This window comes from Oncorhynchus mykiss, chromosome 21 (assembly GCF_057628025.1).
Source record: "Oncorhynchus mykiss isolate SJ-2025 chromosome 21, ASM5762802v1, whole genome shotgun sequence".
NCBI lineage: Eukaryota > Metazoa > Chordata > Actinopteri > Salmoniformes > Salmonidae > Oncorhynchus > Oncorhynchus mykiss.
In genome coordinates this window covers 20668403-20691576 of record NC_143042.1, presented here as the reverse complement: position 1 = coordinate 20691576, position 23174 = coordinate 20668403, and the positions used below count along the sequence as shown (strand labels likewise).

At 45.3% G+C, this 23174-nt stretch overlaps 1 protein-coding gene across 2 annotated transcripts in view; it reads left to right on the top strand.

The window, feature by feature from the left end:
* The first annotated feature begins 6149 nt into the window (after nt 1-6149).
* The window catches only part of LOC110500204 (metabotropic glutamate receptor 8), a 232498-nt gene continuing 215473 nt past the window's right edge, over nt 6150-23174 (top strand). Inside the window, exons 1-2 of one of the 2 annotated variants that reach the window (XM_021577413.3) lie at nt 6150-6859; nt 11472-12282. In XM_021577413.3, the coding sequence (XP_021433088.1) occupies nt 11728-12282 (555 nt within the window). In that variant the 5' untranslated portion in view covers nt 6150-6859; nt 11472-11727. The remainder of the gene's footprint in view (nt 6860-11471; nt 12283-23174) is intronic. The other variant, XM_021577412.3, reaches the window with a different exon arrangement.

Genomic DNA, 23174 nt, shown 5'->3' with positions numbered 1-23174 from the left:
TTTGTAATGACCTGAGAATTTAACCCGGACGCATTTCACTAATGAGAATTTGGGGTGAAAATGTACAAAATTCTGGCGAAAATTTTACATTTATTTAAAATAGGACACTTAGTCCTTTTGCAGATGCATCATGGTTTTGTAAGTCAATTTGCTACAGAGTTTTTATTTTTTTTAAGATAAGTTTGGTCAAAAGACCAATTAGTGAGGGGAGACAAAAATCTGAAATTGGCTGCCTGTATAAGCGTAGCCATGGCGACAGACCAAATGTACCATGTCTTGTTCAGTCAGAAAGCAATGGCACAATAGAAACAGACCAAATTGTATTTTTCTAACGGAAAAGCTTGTTAAACCAGGTCTTGGACTGATGTACATATTAACTATCATATGGATGGTATAAACGATAGATATATTGGCAGATGTATAGGTGATGTATAGTTTTTGTTTGTATCTCCCTGAAAGTAGAGATTATTGTATGTTGGTTACATACAGTGGGGCAAAAAAGTATTTAGTCAGCCACCAATTGTGCAAGTTCTCCCACTTAAAAAGATGAGAGAGGCCTGTAATGTTCATCATAGGTACACTTCAACTATGACAGACAAAATGAGGGGAAAAAATCCAGAAAATCACATTGTAGGATTTTTAATGAATTTATTTGCAAAGTATGGTGGAAAATAAGTATTTGGTCACCTACAAATAAGCAAGATTTCTGGCTCTCACAGACCTGTAACTTCTTTAAGAGGCTCCTCTGTCCTCCACTCGTTACCTGTATTAATGGCACCTGTTTGAACTTGTTATCAGTATAAAATACACCTGTCCACAACCTCAAACAGTCACACTCCAAACTCCACTATGGCCAAGACCAAAAAGCTGTCAAAGGACACCAGAAACAAAATTGTAGACCTGCACCAGGCTGGGAAGACTGAATCTGCAATAGGTAAGCAGCTTGCTTTGAAGAAATCAACTGTGGGAGCAATTATTAGGAAATGGAAGACATACAAGACCACTGATAATCTCCCTCGATCTGGGGGCTCCACGCAAGATCTCACCCCGTGGGGTCAAAGTGATCACAAGAACAATGAGCAAAAATCCCAGAACCACACGGGGGGACCTAGTGAATGACCTGCAGAGAGCTGGGACCAAAGTAACAAAGCCAACCATCAGTAACACACTACGCCGCCAGGGACTCAAATCCTGCAGTGCCAGACGTGTCCCCCTGCTTAAGCCAGTACATGTCCAGGCCCGTCTGAAGTTTGCTAGAGAGCATTTGGATGATCCAGAAGAAGATTGGGAGAATGTCATATGGTCAGATGAAACCAAAATATAACTTTTTGCTAAAAACTCAACTCGTCGTGTTTTGAGGACAAAGAATGCTGAGTTGCATCCAAAGAACACCATACCTACTGTGAAGCATGGGGGTGGAAACATCATGCTTTGGGGCTGTTTTTGCGCAAAGGGACCAGGACGACTGATCAGTGTAAAGGAAAGAATGAATGGGGCCCTGTATCATGAGATTTTGAGTGAAAATCTCCTTCCATCAGCAAGGGCATTGAAGATGAAACGTGGCTGGGTCTTTCAGCATGACAATGATCCCAAACACACCGCCCGGGCAACGAAGGAATGGCTTCGCAAGAAGCATTTCAAGGTCCTGGAGTGGCCTAGCCAGTCTCCAGATCTCAACCCCATAGAAAATCTTTGGAGGGAGTTGAAAGTCCGTGTTGCCCAGCAACAGCCCCAAAACATCACTGCTCTAGAGGAGATCTGCATGGAGGAATGGGCCAAAATACCAGCAACAGTGTGTGAAAACCTTGTGAAAACTTACAGAAAACGTTTGACCTCTGTCATTGCCAACAAAGGGTATATAACAAAGTACTGAGATAAACTTTTGTTATTGACCAAATGCTTATTTTCCACCATAATTTGCAAATAAATTCATTAAAAATCCTACAATGTGATTTTCTGTATTTTCTTTCCTAATTTTGTCTGTCATAGTTGAAGTGTACCTATGATGAAAATTACAGGCCTCTCTCATCTTTTTAAGTGGGAGAACTTGCACAGTTGGTGGCTGACTAAATCCTTTTTTGCCCCACTGTATGCTCCAATATCTCTGAATAGTGAGGTATTTTTGTTTTTCTCTCTGTTCAAAGCACTGAAGAATCTGTTATTTTCAGACTCTCGCTCATATGACTGTGTCAAAACCAGATGGTGAAATGACGTTGAGCGTTTCCTTTCTTTCTTTAAAAGAGAGGATGTGTGTTTTGGCAGCACATCTGTGACAGAGCAGAAGGGAAATTAAGTGATTTGACTTTTCGAGACTGATTTTCCTTATTTGTCCTCTACATTCGGATATAAACGAGTGTAGCCATTTCCCAGGACTGTGTACTAACTAACCTGAACGCCTCCATAGGATAAGGAGAAGAGTAGATCTGTTAGGCTTCCTGTTGAAAATAATATAACCCATAAACCCATCCTGAAGAAATCAACTGTTACCCCAATAATAAAAAACCCAAAAGGAAAATGTGTTCTTGTGTTTTTATTTTGTAGTTGTGAAATGTATATTTCCCCCACTATTTCAGCCAGAATCAATTGAGATAATCAAACCCTCAACATTTGTTCGGAGAGCTGTGAATGAAATATTCAGTTTATGCTTATTCCGTCTGAACTTATTATGGCCCCCCTTGTCTCAAACCCAGGCCATATTATCCAGCATTGTGGCTTACACACAGACACACACCTCATTAATTAATTATGCTGGTATCATGGTACTGATGGCTTCTACGGTTGTGGCTTGTACAGCTCAGTCTAGTTGTCGTGTCAGGGACAACTGTAAAAATGTTGTCTAAGCCTAACCCTTTTCCTAACCTTAACCTAATTCTCATAACCTATCCTATCCTGCTGTTCTCCTATCCTGCTGCGTTAGTTCTCCTAACCGACGTTACGTCCATAGCTGAACTCCATCTAGCCACAATCATAGAAGCCACCAGTCCCAGAGAAACCATCAGTAGGCTATCACCCACCAGGGGTTAAATTGATCCGGGTTCCATCAAGACCTATGATCCATATGAGAGCCAGGCGGAGCTGAGACGCGGTACCTTTGGTTATGGGATTTTTAAAAATTATTTAATTAAAAATTGTTGTCCACATAAAATTTTCCTCAGCTAACAACACGAGTAAGCAACAGCTAAATCATACAACCCCATATGTGGAAAAAACAATATTCCTCTTGAGGTGCTTTCATATTGTGAAGTGGAACACAGGGAGAGAAACATGCATTCCCAGTCATTGTAGCCTTCAACATTCTCAATGCAGTCGTGGGAAAACACACCTTTGAAAGCAGTTTTGATGGCCACTCTTAAAAGAGAACGACCATAGAGCATTCTAGTGTTGAACTGCACCATTTTAGAAGTTTTTAGCATTGGCATGGTTTCTGGGTCCTTGCTATCTGGGATCCTTAGGATGTTCCTACCCATTGAAGTTGACATTTTAAAGAGTTAACACAGTGCATTCGGAAAGTTTTCAGACCCTTCACTCTAAACTTCATTAAATATATATGTTTTCCTCGTCAATCTACACAATACCCCATAATGACAAAGCGAAAACAGGTTTTAGAAATGTTTGCAAATGTATTAGATATAAACAAAACAATACCTAATTTACATAAGTATTCAGACCCTTTGGTATGAGACTCGAAATTGAGCTCAGGTGCATCCTGTTTCCATTGATCATCCTTGAGATATTTCTACAACTTGGATTGAAGTCCTCCTGTGGTAAATTCAATTGATTGGACATGATTTTGAAAGGCACACACCTGTCTATAAAAGGTCGACAGTGCATGTCAGAGGAAAAACCAAGCCATGAGGTCAAAGAAATTGTCCGTAGAGCTCCGAGACAGGATTGTGTCAAGGCACAGATCTGGGGAAGAGTACCAAAACATTTCTTCAGCATTGAAGGTCCCCAAGAACACAGTGGCCTCCATCATTCTTCAATGGAAGATGTTTGGAACCACCAAGACTCTTCCTAGAGCTGGCAGCCCGGCCAAACTGAGCAATCGGAGGAGAAGGACCTTGGTCAGGAAGGTGACCAAGAACCCGATAGTCACTCTGACAGAGCTCCAGAATTAATCTGTGGATTCTACAAGTCGGAAATGTCCCACAGGGATGTTGGCCCATGCTGACGCGATGGCATCAAAGGTTTCTGCAGAATGGAAGCCGGTACATCACCGCCACCAGCCTGTACCGTACCAGGCAGGATGGGTCCATGGACTCACGCTGCTTTACGCCTAATCCTAACTCTGCCATCAGCATGACGCAACAGGAACCGGGATTTGTCGAACCAGGCGATGAGGAGTGGAACCCGATGTGGTCGTCTTCCCATCTGTGACAAGGATCGATGAGATAGTGTTCTGCACACCACTGCTGTACTGCGCGTTGTTATTCATCTGTTTGTAGCTCGCCTGTTAGCTTGTACGATTCTTGCCATGCTCCTTCGACCTCTCATCAGTATATACTCAGTTAATTAGGTACACCCATTAGGTACACCCGGGTCGGATCCCCCTTTGCCTCCAGAACAGCCGGAATTCTCCGGGACATGTTCCACGGGTATGTTGGTCCATGCTGATGCGATGGCATCACGCAGTTTCTGCTGCTAAGAAAGGAACGATTGGAAAATAATTTTGGTTCCAACCTCTGCTTTAGAGTGCAATAAAAATAGAGTACGAGCAGTTTTACTATGACTTCTGCAGTGCATGGCCAGATTAATCAAAATATGAATTTGGAGGGCAGAAATGATTAAATATTAAGGCATTAGACCGCTCACTAAAGACATCAGTCATATAAAAGTTATATTTAAATCCAAAATGGAAAAATATATGGGGGTTTGGAAATTATGCAGACATTGACGGAAGCAACAATCTATCCGCAATATTAAAGCTGATCCACCCCCTAAAAAAAAAGATTAAAAAAAAAAAAAGTCTAGAGCCCTGGGGGAAAAAAAACATTTTAAAGGCCTCCCCACTTGTCACCAGAGAGCTAATTCAATGCTATTCTACACATTTGTCCGTGGGGCAGAGAGAATGCTGCAGTGTAAAGCATAAAGTACAGTGAATTTATGTTCAAAACAACATTCTTAGGTAATACAAGAATTGAGTTGATTATTTGTGTCAGAGGCGGCTGGTGGGAGGAGCTATAGGAGGATGGGCTCATTGTAATGGCTGGAATGGAATTAATGGAACGGAGTCAAACATGTGGTTTCCATTCCAGCCATTACAGTGAGCCCATCCTCCTATAGCTCCTCCCCCCAGCAGCCTCTGCTAAATGTGACTGCCAATATCTGTGTAAACTAGGCCCATGCTGTGCATCTAAGGGTAAAGATTTAATTTGAATGAATAATATTACTCTGTGTTGTGCCCTCAACTTTTTCCAATGATCCCTTGCCCAAAATTCGTTAAATCTGTTGTTTATAGCCGTAAAAAAAAATGAAATAGTAACGTTTTACACACACCGAGTGTACAAAACATTAGGAACACCTGCTCTTTCCATAACATAGACTGACCAGGTGAATCCAGGTGAAAGCCTTGATCACTTATTCATGTCACTTTTTAACCTGTCTCCTCCCCCAATCATCCACAGCGATTGAAGTAGATTTGAAGAAGGATTTGTTAGTATTTTCTTCAGCCGTTTAGTTTATTAGGTACCGTTCACGAAAATGGTTCGCTCGTACAGAGAGTGAGTCACTTGGCCTTGGCTTGCTATACAAAGCAGCCCGACAGGCGGTGTGAACTGTAAATGATACAGTATTTTGTGATCAGGCAGCGGACCCCTTGTAGTACCTCCGCTGACCCCCAGGCGTCTTTGGGCTAGGCTACTTTGGATATTGAGGTTCGGATTTAAGTAGGTATATTATTGGTGGATTTTAAGTGTTTTTGCGTATTGATATTAGTCTATCCCTGAAAAAAAGTATCCTTAGGTTGATTCAACCTATGGGATTTTTTTTAACAGAAGAGCTCAAATCAATAGTTTGCCATGAATTGACATGACCAAAGTTTCGTTTCTAGACCTACTGTGGGCTACGTAACGCTAGATGGCGATAGTGCTCTATCTAGTGAGGCGCTCGCTCCTAAAGTCATGACACAATTTTATCACGTCTCGCACATTAGCCTCATTGAACGTAAAATACTTTTTTTGTTGATGAATCAGCTGCCTGACATTTGCTCGTACCTCCGTTCGTATTCATTTTGGTTGTTAATTACTAATATATAGCATAAGTTAATATACATTAATATAAATATAATATCATTTCATATAAATTGATAATTGCAACCAATAGGCCAACTGATTAGAATTCGCCTATTTGCATGTAGCAACACATGCATGCACATTGGTGTGAGCGTTCGAGAGGAATCAATCAATGCCTGCGTTTTTTGTCGGCTATTATGCAGATAGTAGATGTAGGCTTATCGATGTCGTCTCAGATGTCTTGTTTACAGACGTTGATTTCAATCATAACTGATTCATTTAATGGACTCTTCTGGGCAGATGCATCAGAATGTGACTGCTTAAATGTTGCATTCCATACAGTTTCTGTGTAATTTATGCAACAGATAAATGGTGTCGATGCTGATAAAGGGAGAAGGGGGGTATGCGGAGAGAGGGTGAGAGAGAAAGAGAGAGAGAGAGAGAGAGTTGGGAGACCAATCGCTGCCGGTGGGTGTTTTTTTGTGATTCATTTGGCGGAGACGCGCGCTCGCTGCTTGGCTGGATGGCTGCATGCGCTGTCCCTTTCAGCACCGAAAACCAGAGGCGCGTGCATCTGTGAGTGGGTTGCGAAGGCGCGAGGAACCCTCAATCAAGTCACGGAAAAGCAGGTAGGCATTTTTTTAAAACTACATATTTCGTTTCATAGATTTCGTATGTCTGAAAAGGTCCCATCAAACATCATTCTTCCAGATTTCCCCTATCTTTCTATCTGAAGAATCATTCGCTCCTCATCCATCTGCATTTTTTTCTCCCTCATTGTTAAATTAATTACCCTCGATGGCTCTGCAAATTAGCCCTTAAATAACTATTTATCCTTTCATTGTCGATATGCATAGTTGATGTTGACAGTCCACTGTATCGTCAATCAGTCGTGACCTGTAGCTAAATGAGAGGGTTCAGGGTTGGGAAAGGAAACTGCTGAGCTCCGCAATGAAGTTCCAATATTGACCCAAAGGAATGCGCTCTCTGCTCTGTTCCGCGCGCCAAGAAACAACATCCCCTCTGATGGCATTTAGGAATGATCCATACATCTGATCTCATCCGTAGCCCAAACGTCGTATTTTGTGATAGAATTCATTATAATTCATATGGGATAATTAGATGAAAATAATTGGGATATGAATGGTGTGATTTTCAGAGCTCACTGAATAAGGACGCACTACTTCACACACATGAACGACTCCGTCTCAATTGAAAGACTCAAAATGTTATATTGAACTTGAATTAAAAACATTATGTCTTGATAATGTTTTTTTGTATCTAATTATATGTAGCCTAGCATGAAGACATCATTAGGTCGTTATTTATCTTTGGAGCACAAAACAGATTTGTATTCCACAGCAGCCTCCTTCATGCCATGCTTTAATCAGTCGTATGTAACAGAGGCTGGTGGTGTATCTCACATTGAACCCTATCTATCCCCGCAACAAATCATACTAACACACCACTTCCACCACGTCTTCTGTAAGTAGTTCCGTTGCTTCTCTCATCTAAAAGAACGGGTCAAGGGAATTGTAGGATCACAAGTCAATTTAGGGGGGGACCGTTGGAGGGATTTGGGATGTGTTTGATTCGTTCCCGTTTGTCGGTGTCTTTACCTGCCTGTGATCTGAATGCAAAAAAAAACAGATGTCATATTCAACGGGTGCGGTGAGAGGTGGGAAACGAATGGGGAGGAGGAGGAGGAGGGAGAGGAACGGGCGGGGAGAGGGGAGAGAGAAACGAGCAGAGGGAGGAGGAGAAAATAGCAGAGGGAGAGAGAGAGAGAGAGAGAGAAGAGCCATCACTTTGTGGAAAGAGCAGTGTGCTTCCCTCCCAGAGAACGTATCTGTACACGAGGAAACCTAATGTAATGACCGGTAGAGCGGATGGTGCAGCCTGACACCTAGTGATTGGTGTAAATTAAAAAGTGAAATGTGCCAGCCTCTGCCTCGCAGGGTAATACTCCCTTCATCTTACTGCCAACAATAACGATCACACTGCTGGAATTTCTACCGTTCTGTCAATTCTCTCTTATTAGTGAGTCACACGTTCCAACCCGAGCAGGATCGAAAGTTATAACGTTTTATTCCAGAAGTGAAATAAAATAGTGTAAAAGAAATCAATATGTTGAAAGATCCATTCTTACACTGTAAACCTTAAGCCATTATTAACTCAAATACTTCTAGTAAGTTGAACTCAAAGTCAATGAAAAGTCATTATTACTTAAAATGTTTATGTGGTACTGACTCAAAACATCAACTCAATTTTTTTTAAAAGTTATAAATAACAACAAAATAACTTTTCCCCAGCATGCTCTACTGCAGGTCGATTTTTAAAATGTGTTTTTAATATCTGTGTTTTTGCATGTAGGTTGAGGGATGGATTGATAGATAAATCGTATGCTAAATAAAGATAAGGTATTATTTTACTAATCTAATCTAAAAAAAAAAAAGCACCCTTTACTGAAATGGTTATTCCAGTTTAATTGATTTAGATAGTCTCCTTATAATTTTCCTGATCCTTGCAGTCATTGTGAATGCAGAATGTTGGTGAATAAAAATGCCAACTGTTGAATAGCCTATCTCTGGCTGGTTTCCAATAGGAATTACGCATCACTTTGCAAGCCAGCATAATGTGACTTGAGTCAGAAATTGTGGTTGGAAGATTCCTGGAAATCTGTCAACCAGGATTTTTTTTTTTGAAAATCTTTGGAAGTAACTGTCATTTTGTTCAACCTCTAAACAAGGCCTTATGTATTGTCATAAAGAGTTTAATTACAATAACATTTGCCTAGGAACTCACTTGGTGATGGCCACAGGAAGGAAATTGAATGAATTCAACAACCATGTCTCTGTCATTAACAATACAGTCATGGGTGGTAACTACAATTCACTTGAAAAGGCAAGGCACACTGGGAAATTGTAGTGGATGCGTGGCTTAGTGGGGGCGTTACTCAAAATGTTCAAGCTGATACAACTCAAATCTGGAACCCCTACAGGCTCACAGTGACTATAGTATTGAATAAAGACTACACAATTACTGTACTCAAATATATTAAGTGAAATGGATTTCCTCAAAGGTTTGGCGTAAAGACAGCACACTGGGGTGTACAGTGTACGCATGAATACAGCCTGAATAGCCAATTAGGAATATAGCCTAAGCATAAAGGTGTACTGTTTTATATGAATATGTGTGTGCCATACCCAAGTGCATTATATATATATTTTTATTGTTAAAGTGCTTGGTAAAGTGCTACAGTAATGTTATCCTTTCAAGGTAAATGACTCATGTATTTCCTTAGAGTATAGTTAGCAACCATAGGGACTATACACTGAGTGCACAAAACATTATCAACACCTGCTCTTTCCATGACAGACTGACCAGGTGAATCCAGGTGAAAGCTACGATCCCTTGTTGATGTCCCTTGTTAAATCCACTTCAATCAGTGTAGACGAAGGGGAGAAGACAGGTTAAAGAAGGATTTGTAGGCCTTGAGACACCTGAGACGTGGATTGTGTGTGGGTGCCATTCAGAGTGGGAATGGACAAGACAGTATATTTAAGTACCTTTGAACGGGGTATGGCAATAGGTGCCAGGGGCACCGGGTTTGGGTTAAGAACTGCAATACTGCTGGGTTTCTCACGCTCAACAGTTTCGCATAAGTTTCAAGAATGGTCCACCACTCAAAGGACATCCAGCCAACTTGACACAACTGTGGGAGGTATTGGAGTCAACATGGGCCAGCATCACTGTGGAACGCTTTCAACATCTTTTAGAGGCCACAACCCGATGAATTGAGGCTGTTCTGAGGGCAAAAAGGCTGTTCTGAGGGCAACTCAATATTAGGAATGTGTTTTTAATGTTTTGTACACTCAATGTATGTGAAAGTGCTGGATGTGTGGAAAGGTGATATTGATATGTGTGGAAATATGGGTACACGGAGGGGGAGGTAGGGAGAAATATTGCCACGATGTCCCGAATATACATTAGGCTATTTATATGCAATGATGCAGCAGTTCCCTAGCATCTCAGCATCCTAGAAACGCGCAGCCGGTTCAGCCCACACAAGCATACTGCGCAGCATCTGTGCCTTTTGGAACGCACACGGACGCGCGCAAAAGTGGTCATGTCACGCAGGAGAAAGTTTAGACTTATTTAGCCAATACTGCCATATGTACAGTATCGCTACGAATGTGAAACTCATTGATATTTCCACATTGTGTTGTTATTAATATGCTCTTCTATCCAACTCAGAAGAATATCCACACATTTGACTATTTTGGGGAAGCGGGTGTGGTCAAACCATTACCGATCAAACACACTATTAGGAAGAGCTCTGACGAAGGCCGCGAGGCGGTTACGTAAGCTTATTAAGTATCAGTGATACTATCAAGAGCAGTGTGCGGTTTCCTTTTTCCTTCATGATATGAATGATACAAGTTAATTAGTGGGCTACAGATAAACTAGGCTGGGCAGTGGATATTATATTTTGAGGTAAAGAGGGCACCCAGTAACCTAATCTGATTGGCCAGCAATGACATCACGTCCATTCGTGAAGGGCATTCAAAGCGGGAATGAGACCAGCAAGAAAACAAAGAGAGTTAAACCAAACCTGCTCCACTCACATACTAGGATGGCTTGCTACATCATTACTGTACTGTTTCTGATGATAATGATTAGGTAGCTGAGGTGACACCTCCCAGGTTTTGATTCCAATGCAGCTGTCAGTCTAACTAGTGGAGAACCAGTAGATGTTCACTGAATGACTGAATGATTACACACTGAGTAACCTTCACTCTGTCCACGTGAATAATGCATTCTGGAGCTTTGTTGATGTGTTTGACAGGCTTGGCACTTTGTGTTTGACATGCTTGGCACTGGCGGATAGGATGGATTTGTCAGTGGAATAGGATTGGCGGTTGTGTGTGTGTGTGTGTGAGGGGAGAGGTTGGCTGTACTGTGTGTGTGGCAAATGCTGATCTCTCTTGCTCTTGAATCTAGAAGACAGGTGTTGCAGCATGAACAGTGATTTGTGAATGCCAGTGTGTGTGTGTGTGTGTGTGTGTGTGTGTGTGTGTGTGTGTGTGTGCGTGCTTGTGTGCGTGCATGCGTGGGAGGGAGGGAGGGAGGGAGGGAGGGAGGGAGGGAGGGAGGGAGAGAGAGACTGTGTGGTGTGGTACCCAGTAGATGGCTGACTGAGGCACTGACTGCTTTGTGTTCTCTGTGTGTATCTTGCAGGGTCTGCTGAAGATGTGAGTTCAGGATTATCATCGCTGCAGCTGCACTCACCTCCTCTACTAGTGTCTCTCTCTCTCTCTCTCTCCTCTACTGGGACATGCATGCCTCATGGGCCTGGGACATCTTAGAGCGGCCTGCTAACTCCTTCCCAAACTCCTCCCCCGGGGGACTGACGCCCTTTCACCTATGATCCCGCCCACACTTTCCACAGTAACTTCTCAGTAACTCCTCCCACAACCGCCATCCAACTGTTACCATGGCGTTGTCGGAACCCCAACGCCTTCCTTCCCTCCTCGCCGCAGGCCACTTCCTTTTCCACTTCCTTACCTCATGTTCCTGGCTCCTCCCCCTGGCCTTCCCTCAGCGAATCACGGACCCCGCCATAGGCACTGCGCCCAATCAGGAGTACGCCCACTCCATCCGATTGGAAGGCGACATCATCCTGGGTGGCCTGTTCCCGGTGCACTCCCGGGGGGGCGGTGGCATGCCCTGCGGGGAACTGAAGAAGGAGAAAGGGATCCATCGTCTTGAGGCCATGATGTTTGCCATCGACCTGATCAACAAGGACACGGAGCTGCTCCCCAACATCACCCTGGGGGCCCGGATCCTGGACACCTGCTCCAGAGACACCTACGCCCTGGAGCAGTCACTGACCTTTGTCCAGGCCCTCATCGAGAAGGATGGCTCGGACGTACGCTGTGCCAACGGCGACCTGCCCATCTTCGCCAAGCCTGATAAGATCGTGGGGGTGATCGGGGCGGCGGCCAGCTCCGTGTCCATCATGGTTGCCAATATACTGAGGCTGTTCAAGGTAAGGACACTGGAACGGGTCTGGGTTGGTTTCTGGTTGGTCTGGTTAAGTTTGACTTGAGTTTGGTTGGGTTAGTCAGACTGGGTCTGGTTAAGTTTGACTGGAGTTTGGCTGGGCTAGTCAGGCTGGGTCTGGTTTAGTTTGACCTGAGTTTGGCTGGGCTAGTCAGGCTGGGTCTGGTTTAGTTTGACTTGAGTTTGGTTGGGTTAGTCAGGCTGGGTCTGGGTTAAGAACCCTGCTAGTTTCAGTGTTGGTGATGGCATGGTTTGTGTTTACATTGATGTCGGAGCCATACCGTGGATATTTGTGTTGTGTTCGTGCGGATACTATTGCACTGTGTGTGTAGGTGCGGAACACCAGCCACTGTGTGTTGGATGTAGGGGCTCTCTTTGCAGTAAATGGAGCATATTGCCGGCTGCCAGGGCCTGGACTTCATCATGTCTATCTCCCCTCCTCCTCCTCCTCCTCCTCCTCTTATCCTCTCCTCCTCAGATGGATGCTTATTGTTCCAGCAGGATATTACCCTGACCTGTGTGTGTGTGTGTGTGTCTGTCAGTCAGAGCCGTTATTGTGTTCTCAGCCTGGCTTCTGACATTGATTCTCTGGTATTACACACGGAGACGCCACTTCAGCCAGCCGTGCTCTCTCACTACTGCAGGCAGATCAAGTTCAATTGTGACAACCAATTAAAATGCAATCAATCTTGTTGAAGAACACTCCACTTCACTCTGCCCCCCCCCAGCCCAGGAGACTGTGTGTGTGTGTATGAGGTTTTGGTCATGGGAGTTTGATCTATGCTTGACTGGTCTAGACTGGGCTCTCTAGAACATGGAGAAACAATGAAATCAATTACTGTCTAGGGTACAAAAGCCAATTAATGGGAGAGTGGTTGGAACAGAGGAGTGTGTGTATACGAGCACAAGAGTGTCTGTGTCGCCGCCATCATTAGTCGAACAAGGTTGATCGATGCGAGCGCAATGTGGAAATATGTGCCTCCTAATGATCCATGTGACGTTCTCAGCCGTACACCTTTATCTTCTTTCCCTCTCTCTCTCTCTCTCTCTCTCTCTCTCTCTTTCGGTGCATGCTGGGAGTTTTTTGGAGTTTGAGTGTTTGGTGTGGAAAGCTCTATCCTAACTAACTTTCTTGATTCTTTTATTTACATGTTATTTTCTATGGTGGAGGGTTAATTAAATATTTGGTTTAGCGGTATCCAAAGTTTTTTTTTTCAAAGTTAGGGTGGAAGAGGACAGAGTAACTTTCCTGGGGGTTGGAAGGTGTAGTGTGCGCAATGGCTTCTCAGCCTAGCGCGGAGGAGACGCTGTCGATACAGCATGGATTCAGGTGTGTTCCTGAGAACGGAGTTAAGGTGGAGGAGGTTCTGCTCGCGGTCGGTGAACAGGTAGGAGCTGAGTTTATACATTCTGCTTCTAGAATGAACAAAGCTGTGGTTGTGTTCATGAAAAGGGCTAATTTGGTCGGTAGGCTAATTGCTAGCGGAATATTTGTAAGGGATGTGTTGGTGTCAATTTCACCTCTCTCTACCCCTTCAACAAGAGTTGTAGTGGCAAATTTGCCTCCGTTTATTACGGATGATCAAATTAGGAAAGAGTTGAGTCGTTTTGGTAAGTTTGCTAGCGGTTTCCGTGTACTGTCAGCAGGTTTTCAGGCAGATGCCGTTAAGCACGTTGTTTCGTTCAGGAGGCAAGTGTTTATGTTTCTGAACAATAATGAGCAACAGCTAAATGTGCATTTTAAAGTGAGGCATGGGGAGGGGCTCTATGCCGGTTTTGCCAGCACAGATAGTCTACGGTGTTTTGAATGTGGGGATTTGGGGCACAAGAGTTTTGCGTGCCCACATAAAGGCCATAGACAAGGTGAGGGTACAACGGCAGGTGGGGGAAATCGAGGTCAAAATGCAGGGGGTAAGGAGATGCAGATAGCAGAGGCTGGGCCTAGTCAGTCTAGAGATGGTGGTGTAGATGAGGCTGGGCCTAGTCAGGCTAGAGATGGTAGGGTAGTGGAGGCTGGGTCTAGTCAGGCTAGAGATGGTGGAGAAGCAGAGGCTGGGTCTAGTCAGGCTAGAGATGGTAGGGTAGTGGAGGCTGGGTCTAGTCATGCTAGAGATGGTGGAGAAGCAGAGGCTGGGTCTAGTCAGGCTAGAGATGGTGGGGTAGCTGAGGCTGGGCCTAGACATGCTATGGAGGGTGGTGCAGATGATGCTGGGCCGAGTCCTGCTATGGAGGGTGGTGCAGATAATGCTGGGCCGAGTCATGCTATGGAGGGTGGTGTAGCTGAGGCTGGCCCTAGTCATGCTATGGAGGGTGGTGTAGCTGAGGCTGGCCCTAGTCATGCTATGGAGGGTGGTGCAGATGATACTGCGTCTAGTCAGGTAATTCTAGTGGATGAGGAGAGTATAGTGGGGAAGTGTAAGAGATTAGGGGGGGAGGAGGAGGGTGTCAAGAGGAAAAAGAAAAAGGGTGTGGACAAAGGCACCATGGAAATGTTGCCTGTTGCTGTGGGTGAGGCCCTAACCAGAGAGAAAGGGCAGGTGGTCAGGGTGGGAGATAGAGAAGAGGAGGAAAGTGAGTCTGAGGAAGAGGATGAGGAGTTATTTTTTTCAGACTCCTCTTCAATTGGCCCGGAGCTGACAGCCAGTCAACCCGAGGGGTCTAAGTACACGTTGAGAGAACTGACAAGGTTCCTGAATGAGACTAAGGGGAAAAAAGTTAATCTTGAGGCTTTTTTTCCTGATCCTAGGAAGTTTGTAAGATCAGTACAACATGCTATGAGAAATGAGGGGCATGGTGTCCTCTCACCCAGGAAACGGTTTAGGTTGAGGAAGTGGGTCACAACAGTGCGTAAAGGTTTACCTTCAGACACTGTTTAGATGTTTAATTTCTTACTGGCACTGGGGCTTTTTGAGCTTTGCTATTGGTCTATTTCTCTGCTGGCTTTTCTCCCACTTCTTATGGAGACTCTTCGGGTAGGCTCACTCAATATAAATGGCGCCAGAGATGCGGGAAAGAGGAGTGTGTTGGGTGAATATGTAAAACAAAAAAAAGTACAGGTGTTGTTTCTGCAGGAGACGCATAGTGATGTGGTGAATGAAGTTGATTGGGGGCTCTGGTGGAAAGGGGCAAGTGTGTTGAGCCATGGGACAAATCTTAGTGCAGGGGTGGCAGTCCTTTTTGCACCTGGTCTGGCTGTAAAAATTTGCTCCTCAAAGGAGGTGTGTAGGGGTAGGTTGCTTGTTGTTAAAGCAGAAATTAACAACATGTGTTTTGTCTTTATAAATGTGTATGCGCCTAACACAGGGAGAGAAAGAGGGGTTCTATTTGGGAGTCTTAGACAGGAACTCTCACAAGTAGCGCCTGAGGAGACGCTGGTGATCGGAGGTGACTGGAACTGTACAATGGATTTTACAAAAGACAGAAATGGGGAAGAGCCTCATTCAGTGTCAGTGGGAGTGTTAAGGGATATCTTTAATCAGTTTGACCTAGTGGATGTTTGGAGAACTAAACATCCAAACACAAGACAGTATACGTGGGTGAAGGTTTTTGGGGCTAGGGTGAGTGCAGCTCGACTTGATCGCTTTTACATGTCCAGGAATCAGAGCAATAGGCTGCTGGGTGCTACCATTCTCCCAGTGGGGTTTTCGGATCACCACATAACCATGGCTCGGCTGTCTATTTCACCAGGGCCCCGGCAGGCATCTTATTGGAAGTTCAATGTAAAGCTCTTACAAGATGCCATTTTTTGCTCAGGTTTCCAGACTTTTTGGGAAAGATGGGGGCAGCGAAGAGAGGAGTATGAGTCTCTGAGTCAATGGTGGGATGTGGGGAAAGTGCAAATTCGGCTTTTCTGTCAACAGTATACTGCTCTCTCATCCTCAGAGGCTAGGAGAGTATTGGGGGAACTAGAGCGGTGTATTAGTGAGATGGAGGTAGAGATGGTGGGGCAAGGCAATGTAGGCCTCCAGGCTAACTTAGCCGAATTACGTAGGGACCTGGGCAGTTTTTTCCAGGTTAAAGCAAAGGGAGCACTTGTAAGAGCTAGGTTCTCCATGCTCAAGGAGATGGATGCTCCCAGCTCCTTCTTCTTTGGTTTGGAAAGACAGAGCAGTGAAGCCAAGGGTATGCATTGTCTACGGCTGTCTGATGGGCGGGTGACCTCTGTGGTGGGGGAGATGCGGGAGCGGACTGTGGAGTTTTATACTGAATTGTATAGGGCAGAAATGTGTGATCCTATGTGTGCTCAGGTCTTGTTCGCAGGACTCCCTAAGCTCTCTCGGGCACAGAGGGATGAAATGGACATTCCTCTGTTGTCACATGAACTGGCAGAGGCAGTAACCCAGATGTCCCCCGGTCGTGCACCTGGGGTCGATGGACTTCCAGTGGAATTTTACAAAAAATTCTGGGGAACAATTGGACAGGATTTCTTTTGCGTGTTGCGTGAATGCGTCAGGGTAGGAGAGTTGCCGATGAGCTGCCGTCGGGCGGCTCTGACTCTCCTGCCCAAAAAAGGGGACTTGTGTGAACTTAAGAACTGGAGGCCTGTGGCATTACTCTGTGCGGACTACAAGATTTTTGCCAAGGTCCTCTCTAACAGACTGAAGTCCCATCTGGACTCTATAATACACAAGGACCAGACATATTGTGTACCGGGACGCTCAATCACGGACAACTTGTTCTTGATTAGGGACATGTTGGATTTGTCGAGAGGTTCTAATGTGAACTTTGGACTGGTCTCTTTAGATCAAGAGAAGGCTTTTGATAGAGTGGATCATGAGTATCTGTTTAATGTGATGTCTGTGTTTGGGTTTGGGAAGAGTTTTGTGACCTGTGTGAAGCTGTTGTATGCTGGGGCGTCATGTATGGTTAAGGTGGGAGGGGGGCTCAGTAGGCCAGTCTGGGTGAGACGGGGTATTAGACAAGGATGCCCTCTATCTGGGCAGCTGTACACACTAGCCATTGAGCCTTTTTTAGGACTGCTACGCAGGAGACTGCGGGGAGTGTGCTGGATAGGCATGGATGTGGTGACAGGAATAGCAGTCTCAGCATATGCAGATGATGTTTCTGTGATGGTCAGGGATGGGCAAGATATGCAGGAACTAGAGACCAGTCTGAAGGTGTACGAGGGAGCTTCATCAGCTAAGGTAAACTGGGGCAAGAGCAAAGCTCTGTTATGTGGGGCATGGGGGGATAGGGCTCCTCCTCTGCTTCCAGGGGGTTTGCAGTGGGGTTGTGAAGGGCTTAAAGTGTTGGGGGTGTACCTGGGCTCGGAGAGGTGGGTCAGCAAGAACTGGGAGGGGCTGTCACAGGCAGTGGTGTCAAGACTGGCCAGGTGGAGGTGGCTCCTGTCCCAAGTGTCATATAGAGGGAGGGTGCTGATAATCAACAACCTGGTGGCATCTTCCTTGTGGCACAAACTGGCTGTCCTCAACCCCCCCGCCGGTCTGCTTGCAGACCTGCAACGCAAGCTGGTGGACTTCTTTTGGTCGGGACATCACTGGCTGAAGGCAGCAGTTTTGTACATGACCGTCCACGAAGGAGGACAGGGCTTGGTGGAACTGGAGAGCAGGATGGCTGCTTTCCGACTAAAGGCGGTGCAGAGACTGCTGTACCACACTGATGTTGGCTGGAGGGAACCAGCATGCGCGCTGCTGAGGAGAGCTGGCGGATTAGGGTTGGACCGGCAGCTTTTCCTCATGAAGCTGGAGAGGCTAAGTACAGCAGGTCTCTCAGAGTTTTACTCTGCGGTGCTGAGGGCCTGGCAGCTGCTAAGGCCCACACGAGAAGGGGGTGTGGAGCCTGGGCAGTGGGTGTGGGAGGAGCCTATCTTCCACAACCCAGCCATCCCTTTGAGATCGGTTCAGTCGGCCACCCTGCAGAGGCAACTGATGGCAGGAGGTTTACAAAGGCTGGGTGATCTGAGACTGCTGGGAGAGGAGGGGTGGAAAACCCCGGAGGTCTTGGCGCAACAAACAGGAATAACGTCTCTTAGGCTGCTGGAGAGATTCCTGGAGGAGGTCCAGGAGGCACTGTCTGAGCCGGTAAGGGGGGTGTTTGAGAGGCCAAAGGGAGAGGGGCCACCAATGTTCCCGCCACTGCAGGTGACGGCAGAGACTGGAGACTGGCAAGGGGGTCTGGAGGACTTGTTAGATTTTAACACTCCGAGCCTGGGGGAGTTTGAGGGGGTGGGAGGTAAAGCCCTCTACAACCTCTGCGTTAAGGTTAGGAGCATTAGAAGCCTAACAGGAGTGAAGGCACATCAGTGGCAGGGGGTATGTGGGGCGGAGAGTATGGTGGGTTTTCGATGGAGGGCGCTCTACAAACCCCCAGTACCAAAGAGGTCAGGGGACCTCCAGTGGAGGGTTCTTCATGGAGCCCTGGCCACTAACAGCTGGTTGGCACGGGTTGATCCGGGAATTGGGCAGGGGTGTCCTTTCTGTCAAATGAAAGAAACTGTAATTCATGTGTTTTCTGTGTGCACCAGGTTAATGCCATTAATGTCTCTGTTGGAATGTCTGTGTGACAGGTTGGGGGTGGTTTTTGCTGTTGGGATGTTTATAATGGGATACAGGTATTCGAGTAAGGAGAAAGAAAAATGTGTTTTGTTGAATTTTCTGTTTGCTCAGGCAAAGTTAGCTATTTGGCTAACAAGGAGGAACAGGGTTAAAGGTGGGGGTATAACAGACCCTTTACTACTGTTTAATGGGATGGTCTCTGCGCGCCTTAGGGTTGAGTTTGAGTTCTATAAAATGATCAAATGTGTGGAGATGTTTGAGGAGATATGGTGTGTTGGGGGGGCTGTCTGTATTGCTGGGGAAGATGTTTTGGATATACGGTTGTAGGAGAGGGTTTTTGTGTATGGTGATTTGTATCATGTGGTAGAGGATATATTTTTATTTTTTTATTTTAGGGGAGGGGGGGGGGGGGGTGAGTTTTAAATGAATTGAGAATGTTTCAATAAAGAAAGACCAAAAGTCAAAAGTCTCTCTCTCTCTCTCTCTCTCTCTCTCTCTCTCTCTCTCTCTCTCTCTCTCTCTCTCTCTCTCTCTCTCTCTCTCTCTCTCTCTCTCTCTCTCTCTCTCTCTCTCTCTCTCTCTCTCTCTCTCTCTCTCTCTCTCTCTCTCTCTCTCTCTCTCTCTCTCTCTCTCTCTCTCTCTCTCTCTCTCTCTCTCTCTCTCTCTCTCTCTCTCTCTCTCTCTCTCTCTCTCTCTCTCTCTCTCTCTCTCTCTCCTCTCTCTCTCTCTCTCTCTCTCTCTCTCTCTCTCTCTCTCTCTCTCTCTCTCTCTCTCTCTCTCTCTCTCTCTCTCTCTCTCTCTCTCTCTCTCATATTTATCATTTTTCTCACCATATCATTGCCCTGGTTCTGTGTGAGTGGCAGTGCTGTATTCTAACTCTGTGCATAATAATATTAAACATGATTTAGGGAGGAGTCTGTCATGGAAACGGCACACACAGGGACTTGAGTTTGGGTCGCTGCACAGAGCTCTCATTTTTCTAATAGGATTTAGAGCAGGGGATTGGTAGGCTTGTGCGTGTGTCTGTCTGTGTGTTTGCATTGTAGCATTTGTGTGTGTGTGTGTGTGTATGTATGTATACACTGAGTGTACAAAACATTAAGACATAATATTGGGTTGCACCCCCCGACCCCCCGACCCCCTGTCCTTTGGGTGGTGGACCATACTTGATACATACGGGAAACTGTTGAGCATGAAAAACCCAGCAGCATTGCAGTTCTTGACTCAAACTGGTGCGCCTGGCACCTACTACCATACCCCGTTCAAAGGCACTTAGATCACCCTCTGAGTGGCGCACATACACAATCCACCACCGACTCTGGTTGAAGTGGATTTAACAAGTGACGTCAATAAGGGATCGTAGCGTTCACCTGGATTCCCCTGGTCAGTCTGAGTCATGGAAAGAGCAGATGTTGTTCATGTTTTTTACACTTAATGTATGTGTGTGTGATAATGTGTGCCTCTGTGTGGGGGTGTGTGTGTGTGTGTGTGTGTGTGTGTCTGGAAGGATGGATTGTGCTCCGTATCACATTACTATGTAGATGCTTTATCTGCTGCTTCATGTCTCATGAATGATGCAGTGTGTGTTGCCGTCTGGAAATAGCATGTTGGAGAAGATGTCATACTGGGTGGCATGGGCCAGCTAATCTCCCCACTGGCTCCCTCATACTCCCTTAGCAGCACAGAGGAGAACCCAGATGCATTGAGCAGCATGGTAAACCCCAATGGGGAAGCCCAGTGATGGTGGAAACTGTGAGGAATTAGATCCAAGATGGAGGTTGGATGGATGGAGGTTCCTGCCCCGGATATTTCAAACACAACATACTCTCCTACTCAGCCCAGAGTTCTTAACATCCTAACAGCAACCAGGAGATCGATATTAGAGAGGAGAGACTGACTGCTTCCCAAATGGCACCATATTCCCTATATACAGTGCCTTGCGAAAGTATTCGGCCCCATTGAACTTTGCGACCTTTTGCCATATTTCAGGCTTCAAACATAAAGATATAAAACTGTATTTTTTTGTGAAGAATCAACAACAAGTGGGACACAATCATGAAGTGGAACGACATTTATTGGATATTTCAAACTTTTTTAACAAATCAAAAACTGAAAAATTGGGCGTGCAAAATTATTCAGCCCCTTTACTTTCAGTGCAGCAAACTTTCTCCAGAAGTTCAGTGAGGATCTCTGAATGATCCAATGTTGACCTAAATGATTAATGATGATAAATACAATCCACCTGTGTGTAATCAAGTCTCCGTATAAATGCACCTGCACTGTGATAGTCTCAGAGGTCCGTTAAAAGCGCAGAGAGCATCATGAAGAACAAGGAACACACCAGGCAGGTCCAAGATACTGTTGTGAAGAAGTTAAAAGCCGGATTTGGATACAAAAAGATTTCCCAAGCTTTAAACATCCCAAGGAGCACTGTGCAAGCGATAATATTGAAATGGAAGGAGTATCAGACCACTGCAAATCTACCAAGACCTGGCCGTCCCTCTAAACTTTCAGCTCATACAAGGAGAAGACTGATCAGAGATGCAGCCAAGAGGCCCATGATCACTCTGGATGAACTGCAGAGATCTACAGCTGAGGTGGGAGACTCTGTCCATAGGACAACAATCAGTCGTATATTGCACAAATCTGACCTTTATGGAAGAGTGGCAAGAAGAAAGCCATTTCTTAAAGATATCCATAAAAAGTGTTGTTTAAAGTTTGCCACAAGCCACCTGGGAGACACACCAAACATGTGGAAGAAGGTGCTCTGGTCAGATGAAACCAAAATTGAACTTTTTGGCAACAATGCAAAATGTTATGTTTGGCGTAAAAGCAACACAGCTCATCACCCTGAACACACCATCCCCACTGTCAAACATGGTGGTGGCAGCATCATGGTTTGGGCCTGCTTTTCTGCAGCAGGGACAGGGAAGATGGTTAAAATTGATGGGAAGATGGATGGAGCCAAATACAGGACCATTCTGGAAGAAAACCTGATGGAGTCTGCAAAAGATCTGAGACTGGGACGGAGATTTGTCTTCCAACAAGACAATGATCCAAAACATAAAGCAAAATTTACAATGGAATGGTTCAAAAATAAATATATCCATTTGTTAGAATGGCCAAGTCAAAGTCCAGACTTGAATCCAATCGAGAATCTGTGGGAAGAACTGAAAACTGCTGTTCACAAATGCTCTCCATCCAACCTCACTGAGCTCGAGCTGTTTTGCAAGGAGGAATGGGAAAAAATGTCAGTCTCTCGATGTGCAAAACTGATAGAGACATACCCCAAGCGACTTACAGCTGTAATCGCAGCAAAAGGTGGCGCTACAAAGTATTAACTTAAGGGGGCTGAATAATTTTGCACGCCCAATTTTTCAGTTTTTGATTTGTTAAAAAAGTTTGAAATATCCAATAAATGTTGTTCCGCTTCATGATTGTGTCCCACTTGTTGTTGATTCTTCACAAAAAAATACAGTTTTATATCTTTATGTTTGAAGCCTGAAATGTGGCAAAAGGTCGCAAAGTTCAAGTGGGCCGAATACTTTCGCAAGGCACTGTAGTGCACTACCTTAGACAGAGGCCCATAGGGCTCTGGTGAAAAGTAGTGGACTGCTTAGGGAATAGATGGGACACAGACATAGACTCTCTCTGCCTGTCTCAAATAAGATGAGAACCCAGATGCACCTAGCAGACACTACCAGAATGGTGGTGGTGGAGACGGGGAGAAATGAGATGGAGGATGGATGTATGGACGTTCCAGCCCTGGATACCCCAACCAGACACAACAGTTTCCCTCCAGTAACCCTTCCTCCTTGCTGCTCCATGTTTCACCCCCCGTCTCTCTACAGAGCAGGGCTGGTAGTGGACACAGACTGTGGGTATCTCCTCCCTCCGTTGCCCCCTGTAAGGCAGGTTAAACAGGCCTACACCTGTCCTGCCTGCCTGCCTGGTTGGGTATTGATTGAGAAGCTCCTGAGGGGCCAGGTTGGTGATTATACAGTTGATTATTAGATCTATGGGACTCTGGATCACTGTGTAGACAGGCTCGGGATCCATTCTGTTTCAACCATTTAAACTGAAGAAAAGGTCAGATAGAAAAGGGAACATTAGTGATGTCTTTGCCCATCATTTCCCGTGCTATTCAAAATGCATTTGTGTTGGGGAGGAATACTGTGTGTGCAGGCGTGCGTTGGTGCGCGAGTGCATGTGTGTGTGTGTGTGAAGGTTTAGTAGATAACGCGACACTCCAACAATGCAGCCTCTGGAGCAGTATTATCTGCTGCCATGGATGATATTACCCAGAGTCTCTGTATTACTGTGTTACTGTCGTCTGATAGGATGAGGAGAAGATCGTTTCTCT